This window comes from Arachis ipaensis, chromosome B07 (assembly GCF_000816755.2).
Source record: "Arachis ipaensis cultivar K30076 chromosome B07, Araip1.1, whole genome shotgun sequence".
Taxonomy (NCBI): domain Eukaryota; kingdom Viridiplantae; phylum Streptophyta; class Magnoliopsida; order Fabales; family Fabaceae; genus Arachis; species Arachis ipaensis.
In genome coordinates this window covers 69,203,091-69,214,866 of record NC_029791.2, presented here as the reverse complement: position 1 = coordinate 69,214,866, position 11,776 = coordinate 69,203,091, and the positions used below count along the sequence as shown (strand labels likewise).

The 11,776-nt window shown below is 38.7% G+C and overlaps 1 protein-coding gene across 1 annotated transcript; it reads right to left on the bottom strand.

Moving 5' to 3' along the window:
• On the bottom strand, positions 9,752–11,016 carry LOC107607255. Its single transcript, XM_016309226.1, has 3 exons — positions 10,788–11,016; positions 10,156–10,653; positions 9,752–10,059 (listed from the first exon to the last, which is right to left on the bottom strand). Exons 1-3 carry the CDS (start codon positions 11,014–11,016, stop codon positions 9,752–9,754), a joined length of 1,035 nt encoding a protein of 344 aa, XP_016164712.1.

Here is an 11,776-nt window from a genome sequence, read left to right as displayed (position 1 = left end):
CACTCTGAAAATATTTCATAGGGGCATTTCCTTAGCATCCCTCTGTACCTCTCCCAGGCATTATAAAGGGATTCATGATCCTCTTGTTTAAAGCCTTGGATGTCCAGCCTCAGCTGTGTCATCCTTTTTGGAGGGTAAAATTGATTCAGGAATTTGTCTAATAACTGTCTCCATATTTTTATGCTTGCTGTGGGTTGGTTATTTAACCACCTCTTAGCTTGATCTTTTACAGCAAATGAAAATAGTAATAATCTGTAGACATCCTGATCCACTTCTTTATCACGTACTGTGTCAGTAATTTGTAAGAACTGTGCCGGAAACTCAGTAGGTTCTTCCTGTGGAAGACCAGAATACTGGCAATTTTGCTGCACCTTGATAATGAGCTGAGGATTTAGCTCAAAACTGCTTGCTTTGATGGGAGGTATACAGATGCTACTCCCATATGCAGTTGTAATGGGGTTAGCATATGACCCCAGAGTCCTTCTGGACTGTTCATTTCCACTTATGTCCATGATGGAGAAAAGGGAATTGATATGAATTGCAAATAAATTATATTTTTAAATTTTTTTATTTAATTTAATTAAAAGTAACCGAATAAAATATAATAAAATAATTAGAAGATAAAATAAAAGTTTCGAAAATTAGAAGAGAATAAAATAAAAGCAAATTGAAAACTAAATTAATTAATTAATTAAAAAGATTTTAGAAAAAGAATGCTTAGTTAATTTCAAAATATGAAAGAGAGAAGTAGTTAGGTGATTTTTTTGAAAAAAATTTTGAAATTAGCAATCAAAAAGATATGATTGAAAATTATTTTAAAAAAGATATAATTGAAAAGATATGATTGAAGAAATTAAAAAGATTTGATTTTTGAAAAAATTTGAAAAGATCAATTTTTGAAATTAGAATTTTGACTTGACTAAAAAAAAGATATGATTTTGAAAATCTTTGACTAATTTAATGCAAAATTTCAAAATTTATGAGTAAAATAAGGAAAAGATATATTTTTTATTTTTGAATTTTAATGAGAAAAGAGAAAAATAACAAAATGACACTAAACTTAGAAATTTTATATCAAAACAAAGAGAACAAACAAGAAAACTTTGAATGTCAAGATGAACACCAAGAACACTTTGAAGATCAAGATGAACACCAAGAACAAATTTTTAAAAAATTTTTAAGTAAATAAAAGCAAAGGGACACCAAACTTAAAATTTTTAGAAAATCAAACACAAATTTTCGAAAATTTAAAGGAAAACACAAAGAAGACACTAAACTTAGAATTTTTAAAGATCAAGAAAGAACTAAGAACATGCAAATTTGAAAAATTGAAAGAAAATAAAATCATGCAATTGACACCAAACTTAAAATATGAAACTAAACTCAAATAAAAGACTCAAATTTAGTGACTCTAAACCAACAAAAATAAATTATTCCTAATCTAAGCAACAAGATAAACCGTCAGTTGTCCAAACTCGAACAATCCCCAGAAACGGCGCTAAAAATTTGGTGCACGAAATCACAATCACACTTTTGCAATTCCGCACAACTAACCAGCAAGTGCACTGCGTCGTCCAAGTAATACTTTACGTGAGTAAGGGTCGATCCCACGGAGATTGTTGGCTAGAAGCAAGCTATGGTTTTCTTGTAACTCTTAGTCAGGATCTCAATAATTCTCAGATTTAATTGTAAAAAGTAAAAGAACATGAAATAAATACTTGTTTTGCAGTAATGGAGAACAGGTTGAGGTTTTGGAGATGCTCTATCTTCTGAATCTCTACTTTCCTACTGTCTTCTTCTTCATGCATGCAAGGCTCCTTTCATGGCAAGCTGTATGTTGGTGGATCACCGTTGTCAATGGCTACCATCCGTCCTCTCAGTGAAAATGGTCCAAATGCACTGTCACCGCACGGCTAATCATCTGTCGGTTCTCACTCATGTTGGAATAGGATCCATTGATCCTTTTGCGTCTGTCACTACGCCCAGCACTCGTGAGTTTGAAGCTCGTCGTAGTCATCCCTTCCCAGATCCTACTCGGAATACCACAGACAAGGTTTAGACTTTCCAGATCTCAGGAATGACCGCCAATAATTCTAGCCTATACCACGAAGGTTCTAATCTTAGATTAGAAACCCAAGAGATATACACTCAAGCTATTGCAGATAGAACGGAGGTGGTTGTCAGGCACGCGTTCATAGGTGAGAATAATGATGAGTGTCATGGATCATCACATTCATCAAGTTGAAGTGCGAGTGAATATCTTAGAATAGAAACAAGCGTGATAGAATGAAAAACAGTAGTAATTGCATTAATTCATCGAGACATAGCAGAGCTCCTCACCCCCAACCATGGGGTTTAGAGACTCATGCCGTAGAGAATACAATATGAAACGTGTAAAGTGTCATGAGGTGTGTAAATATAATAGCAAAAGGTCCTATTTATAGAAAACTAGTAGCCTAGGGTTTACAGAAATGAGTAAATGATGCAGAATCCACTTCCGGGCCCACTTGGTGTGTGCTTGGGCTAAGCATTGAAGCTTTCACATGTAGAGACTTTTCTTGAAGTTAAACGCCAGCTTTTGTGTCAGTTTGAGCGTTTAACTCCAGCTTTCATGCCAGTTCTGGCGTTTTGACGCCAGAATTTTTATTCTGACTTGGAACGCCAATTTGGGCAATCAAATCTCGGGCAAAGTATAAACTATTATATATTGCTGGAAAGCCCAGAATGTCTACTTTCCAACGCAATTGAGAGCGCACCAATTGAGCTTTTGTAGCTCCAGAAAATCCACTTTGAGTGCAGGGAGGTCAGAATCCAACAGCATCTGCAGTCCTTTTTCAGCCTCTGAATAAGATTTTTGCTCAGGTCCCTCAATTTCAGCCAGAAAATATTTGAAATCACAGAAAAACACACAAACTCATAGTAAAGTCCAAAAATATGATTTTTAAATAAAAACTAATAAAAACATAATAAAAACTAACTAAAATATACTAAAAACATACTAAAAACAATGCCAAAAAGCGTATAAATTATCCGCTCATCAGTCCTCAGAAAAGTGCTCCTGCATCTATGAGCCGTTCTCAAGCTTTAGGTGTACAATGGATTTGAAATTGTCAAGAATTTTAGAACAGAGATGCTCATTACAGACGTAACCCACAATGGGGGCACAGGGGTGAGGGGTCCCCCTCGAGGGCGTTATCCCTTCTTTCGTGGTCGAGCTCTGGGGTACCCACGAGACAGAGGCCGAAGAGGACAACAACCATCTAAGGCATCTCCTGCTGACAAAGGTAAGGGGGCAACACCATTTGTGCTCTCTCAAATAGTCTTTCTGACTGATGGAGAGACATATCCGAAGAGAGTTCCTTCCCCGGTAAAATTGGATAAAGGAATAGCAGTAGTTAGCGTTATAGTCATTGATAAAGATAAGGATGCTGAGCTAGACGAAGAATACTTTGAGGAAGGAGATGATGAAATGGTCGGTACTATTTCGATTATCCTGACTGAATATCTAGGAGAATATGAAGGAAATCCTGTAGAGGATTATGATGTGGATGATGAGAAAGCATGTTCGTTCATTCGATATGAGGATGAGCTTGGTTAGTTTCAAAGGCCATTTGAGAAATAAAACTCTCATTTGCGCCCATTGCATATTACTGCAACTATGAGTGGGATCAAAATAAACAAAGTCCTGGTCGATGGAGGGGTAGCCATAAACCTCTTACTCGAGAGGATGCTGATGAAGGTAGGCAAGCATCCTGATGATTTTATCCCAACTAATATTTTAGTAACGGAATTTAGCGGTGCTTCAACCCCTGCTAAAGGATTGGTTACTTTGGAAGTGAAAGTTGGATCTTCTGATCGAAACACTGTCTTTGTGGTGGTGTCTTCGAAGGCTAGTTATAATGCCTTATTGGGATGAGACTGGATTCATGGTGTTGGGGCTGTACCATCCACTATACATCAAAGTATCCTTCTTTGGACGGATGATGAAAAACCTGAAATAGTCAAGGCTGATTCGAATTTATATGTTGAACAGTTGCATGTCGATTTCAAGGTGTATAGTCCAAAACTAAAGCCTTTGAGTGTTGACAGGGTAATTAATTCTTTCAATTGTGAAGGATTCTATCTAACTTCAGAAGGGTTGAGTGTGAAGCTCCGTTATCCCCAACTTAGTATTCCTCCGACTAGGTGGGATTGTTCAACATAAGTGGTGATTCGAGGACTGATAAACCACTATTTTGTGGTTTATTTTGTATTGAATTGAGTGGATTTTATCAATTATTCATACACTTATTCATATAAATCGCATGGTTTACATTTTCCTTCCTAATTCTGTGCTATGATTGAAAACATGCTTCTTTGGCCTTAAATTCGCTAATTATAATCCTCTCTTATTACCATTCGATGCCGTGATATGTTTGTTAAGTGTTTTTCAGGGTCTATAGGGCAGGAATGGCTTAGAGGATGAAAAAGAAGCATGCAAAAGTGGAAGGAACACAAGAAATTGAAGTTTTGAGAATCTGGTAGTGACGCGCTGATGATCGGATTTCCTGTCGGTAAAGAAATTCACAATTATATGATCGCGTTGTAAGTATAGCTTCTAAACCAACAGAGAATCCTTTCGTACAAAAGTTTGGTTGTCACAAGTAACAAACCCAATAAAATTTATAAACCGAAGTATTCAAACCTCGGGTCATCTTCTCAAGGAATTGCAGGGAGGTATGATTTATTATTGGTTATGGAAAACAGTATTTTTGGGTTTTTTGAAAAAGGTTTGAATGAGAAAAATAGATTGCAGGAATTAATAAATCAATAGCTAATAAAACTCTTGGCATGGTATGAAAATTAGAAGTCCTATCCTAGTTATCCTTATCAATGGTGATGAGAATTATATTTTGCTCCCACTAAGTCAACCTCTAACTATGAAGGTAAGTCAAGTGGACAAATCAATTTAACACCTAAAGTCCTAGTCAACTCCTAAGGAAAGACTAGAGTTATAGGAATTTAAATCAATCAGCAAAGATAACAATTATCAATCACGATGAGTTTGACAACTCAAGAGTTACAAATTAATCAACCAAAGCCAAAAGGGAAAAATCTAAATTATTTATATAAATAAAGGAAAGCAATCATAATTCTGAAATACCTCAAATTGCATTAATAAAAGAAATTCAATCCAAACATAAAGAGTTCATAAACTAAATTGAGAAAATAAATAGAAAGAATATTAAACCTGGGAATTGAGAGGAAGAAATCCTAATTCCTTTAAGAGGAATCCTAATTCTAAATCCTAAGAGAGAGGAAAGAACCCCTCTCTCTCTAAAAACTACATCTAGATTATGAAAAGTGAATAATGGAAGATCTCCCAATGAATGGATGCATTCTCCCACTTTATAGCCTCTAATCTATGTTTTCTGGGACAAAAACTGGGTCAAAAACAGACTAGAAATCACCCCCAGCAATTTCTGGTACGTACAGGTCGCGGGAAAGTTACGCGGAGGTGTCGTCTATGCGTTCGCGCGGATTGGGTTTTTACCAGGTCACGCATCCGCGTGATCCACGCGTTTGTGTCGCCTGGCTTTGGGGCAGCTATGACAAATTAAATATCGTTGCGAAGCCCCGGATGTTAGCTTTCCAATGCAACTAGAACCGCATCATTTGGACCTCTGTAGCTCAAGTTATGACCGTTTTAGTGCGAGAGGGTCAGGCTGAAAGCTTTGCAGTTCCTTCAACTTCTTGTATTCCTTCCACTTTTGCATGCTTCCTTTCCATCCTCTAAGCCATTCCTTCCCTGTAATCTCTGAAAACACTTAACACACATATCAAGGCATCAAATGGTAATAAGAGAAGATTAAACATATCAAAATTAAGACCAAAGAAGCATGTTTTCAATCATAGCACAAAATCAGGAAGGAAAACATAAACTCATGCAAATCATATGAATAAGTGTATGAAAGATTGATAAAATCCACTCAATTGAGCACAAGATAAACCATAAAATAGTGGTTTATCACGCGCATGCATAAACTACGCATACGCGTGACCGGTGCAGCAGACATACGACGCGCACGTGTGGATGATGCCTACGCGTGGCCAGTGAAAAGTCTAGTGACACGTACGCGTGGCTGACGCGTACGCGTGACGAGCGTCACGTGCTGCAATTAACAGAAAATGCTGGGGGCAATTTTTGGGCCGTTTTGGACCATTTTCAGGCCCGAAAATACTTATCAGAGGCTGCAAAGTAGAGCTGGAAGGGGGAATCATTCATTCACTTCACATTCATTCACACTTTAGGTTTAGATGTAGAATTCTAGAGAGAGAGAGAGGCTCTCTCCTCTCTCTAGGTTTGGGGTTTCTTCTTTCAATTTCTCTTTAGATTCAGGTTCAATCTTCTTTTAATTTAGTTTTTGTCTTACTTTTATTTGTTAAGAACTTTAGTTCATCTCTTCTCTTGTTAATTTCTCTTTTTCGTCATTTTTATGTTTATGAGCTCTTGTTACATTTGATTTCTTTTAATGTAATTTATGTTTTCCATGTTTATTGTTACTCTCTTTAATTGTTAGTCATTAATGCTTGCAATTGGTTGTGTAGATTTAATATTCCTTGTTAATTATCATGCTTTTATCTAGTGCCTACCAAGTGTTTGATAAAATGCTTGGTAGGATTTTAAAATAGATTTTTATGTTCTTAACTTGGATTGATCAATTAGAGACTCTTGAGTTATCAAAACTCTTTTGTTAAATGGTAATTGGAGATTGCCGGTTAGCTTGAACTTCACCATTGCTCGTCTCTCACTGTGAGTTGACTAGTACTTGTGAACTCAAGTTAATTGTATGCACTTGATCTTCCTCCATTGGTTAGAGGTTAACTAAGTGAAGGAAATTCACATTTACCATCACAATTGATGATGATAATAAGGATAGGACTTCTAATTCGCAATCCTTGCTAAGAGCTTTTTTAGTTATTAGTTTATTCTTCTTGCAATCTATATTTTATTGTTCCTTATTTCAAAAACCCAAAAATATACTTCCCCATAACCAATAATAAATACACTTCCCTGCAATTCCTTGAGAGACGACCCGAGGTTTAAATACTTTGGTTAATTTTATTGGGTTTGCTTAAGTGACAAACAGTTTAAACATTGATTAAGGTTTAATTGTCGGTTTAGAACTATACTTGCAATGCGATATTTTTGTAAAAATCTCTACCGACATTTTTCTTCTGTCAAGTTTTTAGCTCCGTTGCTGGGGAATTGCAAATGTGTGCTTTATTACTGGTTATCGTGAATATTATGAATATGTTTGCTTTTTGTCTCCTTGTTAGTTATTTCTAGTTTTAGGAGTTTATTTTCATTATTTCTTATTAGTTTTTGTTTTTATTTTCTCTTGCTACTATGAATTCTCACCCCTTTGACTATGAGTTTGGTTCAAATTATGTTGTAGGGAATGGAAGCTACAATGAGAACATGCATCAAGGATGGGACAATCAAAGGTGGGAGGAGCCTCAAGCTTATGGACAACCCTCTTGGCAACAACCTCCACCAACATACTATGAGGAAGAACCATTCCATGATGCATACCAAGACAATGGTTATGGTGGACCTCTTCGTGACAATCAACAACCACCATCATATACCTATGAACCCCCTCTTCAACATAGCTTTGAACCACCATACTCACAAGCCCCCTACAATCAAACACTTCCATATGATCCTAACCCTTATCCACCACACCAACCACCATATGAACCATATGAATCATATATAGAACCACCCACATTCCAACACAATTACTCCCAAGAACCACCATCTCAATATACACCATCTCCATATCCTTATCAAGAAGAACCACCTTCGTATTATGAGCCCTTTCTCCCAACAAATGAACCCTCCTATCCACCCCAAGCTCCCATAGATGATACCTTTAGTGTTATTCACCGAGGGCAACAAGAGCTTCAAACCACACTTACCTCTACTCTCACTGGTCTCACCTCTACTCTTCAAGCTCTTATATCCCGTGTGGATCTACCCTCTACCCTCAATACTCAACCCTCGAGCTCTAGTGCACTTCTTTTTCACCCATATCCATCAATTCAAGAGCAATACGATCCCAATTATGCTGGTAACATGGAACAAGAGAGAAAAGATCGTCTTAGGGACTTAATGGATCGGATTCACGCATCTATACTTCAAGAGAAGCAAGAGGAGGCACAAAAGGTGGAGGTAGGAGAGACCCTTGAAGATGAAGGAATAGTTGAAGAATTAGGGGAGGTTGAACAAGAGGGAAGTTCCATCATTGAAGACAACTATACGCCAAGTGACAATAGGAATTTTGTTGAAGCTTCTTCCATCGGATGTGAGACCAATGTTGAGAAGGAATATATACACCCTCTAACACATGACTTGATCAATGAGGAAGAGTTGGAAGAAGTTAACCAAAAAGTGAGAATTGAAGAGAGTTGTCAAGAGGTGGAAGTCATCACAGAGGAGCTGGATTTTGTACTAGAGCAAGTGGAGAAGCCAAAATTATTGAAGAAGAGGAAGTGGTTGAAGATTTAGGAGATGCGGAACCTCCTTGGAAATCTCAAGTCATAGAGCCTCCTTCCAAGATGTTTGAATTTGCTGTTGAGAAGGGTGTGCAACCTCCAAGGCATATCATGGTCGAAGACTTTGCAGAGGTTGATCATGAGATGGATTCAATAATTGACGCATTTTTATCTACAATTGAATCCTCTCCCATTGAACTTGAAGAAGAGATTGATGTTGAAGAAGCTTGTCAAGAGGTGGAGATCATCAAAGAAGAGTCCAAGAGAGTAAAGCATACATTGGCAGGGCTGCCATTGGAGACACCTCTCATGAAGCCATCACCATCTGTCCTTTCATTCAAGTGGGTAAATCTCTACTCCTTAAGCTCTAATTTCTCGCTTGCATTCGGTTTGCTTGAAATGGATGGACAACTTAGAACTCTTTGTGGTTTTAAGAGTAAAAGGGGGATGGTTAGTGGTTGGAAACACAATCCTAAGTTTGTTATGGTTGGATGTTCAAGGTCTAAGTGCATCAGCACGCACCTCAGACCCTTCAGTGATGCGTCACAATACACCTCAAATGGTTCACTCAGCTCGGGCAACACTAACACAGGTGCAGTGTTCAACCTCTGCTTCAACACTTGAAATCTTTCCTCGCACTCAAGAGTCCAAACAAAAGGCACATCCTTCCTAGTCAACTTGGTTAAAGGTAAGGGGAGTTGTGAAAATACTTTAATGAACCTCTGATAATAACTTGCCAAACTAGAAAACTCCTAATCTTCGTCACAGAAGCTGGTTGCTCCCAATTCATTACTACCTCAACTAACCTTGGCAGGATCCACAGCAATCCCCTGTTGACTTACCACATGACCGAGAAACTTCATCTCACTCTTCCAGAACTCACATTTAGATAACTTGGCGTACAATTTTCGATCCTTCAAGATTTGTAGCACAGTTCGCAAGCGATCCGCATGTTCTGCTTTAGTCTTAGAGTAAATAAGGATGTCATCAATGAAGACGACAACGAATTTATCTAAAAATGGATGGAAAATTCGGTTCATGTAGTCCATTACACTGCCAGGGCATTGGTTAACCCAAAAGACATCACCGTGTATTTATAGTGACCGTATCACGTTCTGAATGCAGTCTTTGGAATATCCTCATCTCTAACCCTTATCTGATGATACCCGGATCGCAAGTCAATCTCGAAAAACACTCTGGCCCCTTGTAGTTAGTCCATTAGATCGTCGATCCTTGGTAACAGATATTTATTCTTTACAATAACCTTGTTCAACTGCCAATAGTCAATACATAAGCACATGCTCCCATCCTTCTTCTTTACCAGTAGCACTAGTGCTCTCCATGGAGAAATACCCGGTCGAATGAAGCGTTTGCCCAGTAAATCTTCCAGCTGAGCCTTAAGTTTGGCCATCTCTAGAGGTGACATACTATAAGGAGCACTCGAGATTGGACCCGCTCCAAGCACCAACTCAATTGCGAACTTAACCTCTAGATTAGCTAGAAAATCATCAATGTCATCTGGAAATACCTCAGGAAATTCACAAACAACTGGAATTTGGTCTAGACTTTATTCATCTCCCGAAACACCCGCAGTTAGTAACAAAACATCCTAACACTCATAACCAGAATAGTTCACTGTCATAGAGTTCAAATAGTAGCTATTCACTACTATCGGCCCTTCAAATTCCTCCGGTATAAAGTACACTGATTTCTCAGAATAGTCAAGCAAAACATGATTCTTAGACAACCAATCTAGTCCCAAAATGAGACCCCGAACAGTCATCGGTAAACAGATTAAATCATGAACAAAATCACGTTGTTGAACCCGAAACGAGACTTGTAAACATCCTAACCTAGTCACAACGGCTTCAGAAGTGGCATTATGCACCTTTAAATCATGACTTAAGACCACAATCTTCAGTCCAAACTCATTAGCCCTTTCAAATGCTATAAATGAATGTGTCATCCCAGAATCAAACAAAGCACTTAAAATTTTACCAGCTACTTCACAGTTACCTCTGATCAAAGTCTCAGATCCCTCGGCACCTGCTACAGAAGAGGTGTACACTCTCTCTGACTGCTGCACTCTACCAGTCTCATACTTCTTCTTCTCTGGACAATTCCAGGTGAAGTGACCGGGTTATCCACAAAAGAAACATACTCCCATACCTATTATGCATGGTACTCTTGGATGATGCTTTCCGCATCTCTAATAGCTCAAGTCCTACTGTGGCTACTTCCCAAACCTTCTGCCCTGATTAGCATTGTGATTTGGCCTTCGAAAGTTGCCCTGGCCTTGATTTTGCTATGGACAAAGCCTCCACACTTAAAATTCCTGCCTCTTGGTGTAAAATTCCTCCCTAGAGTCCTCTGAAGAAGCATCCTCAGACTTCCCTTTTCCACTGTCGCCTTCCTCACATGCTCTTCCGCCACTTGGCTCTTGTTTATGAGCTCGGAAAAGACCCTAATCTCCATCGGTGCAATGAAGCTCAGAATATCACTCCGTAGACCTCCCTCGTACTTAATGCATTTCTATTCGGCAAAATTCTCAGGCGCTCCCTGACAAATTCGGGAAAACGACACAATTCTTTGAACCTATTAGTATATTCAATAACAGTCATCTGGCCATGTTTCAACTGCAGCAATTCGAGTTTTTGGCATTCGTGACTGAAGTGGGAAAGTACTTTCTACAAAACTCTGTCCAGAAGACCTCCCAAGGGATCACAATACCATCTGGCTGTAGGATACGCCGTGTCCCCTACCACTAGTACTGGGCGTCACCTTGCAGCTGATATGTCCCAAATTCAACCTACTGCTCCTTGGGAACCTGCTGGATCTGTACTGCCCATTCCATCGCCTGAATCCAATTATCCGCCTCATTGGGGTTTGAGATTCTCCTGAAGGTCAGAGGGTGAACCTTTAGAAAGGAAGCACGTGTCATTGGACCCTCTTCATTATTATTCCCGTTGTTCCCATGGTTTATCTGGTTACCCAATGCCTCGACTATCGCCAGTGTAGCCGTAGCCATGTTTCCCAGGGCAGCCATGAAATCTAGAGGGTTGTTCCCTGTCGGTTCAGGATTAGCATTCCCTATTCTACCTCTGCTTCACCCGCAACCGCATCCGCAAGTCAACATCTGGTTCCTATACACACCAAACAAGTGATATCAAGTTGATCAGTCTCAATATTGTAAGTCTAGTGCTTCAAGTCCCAAATGCATGCTCATGAACGTTTA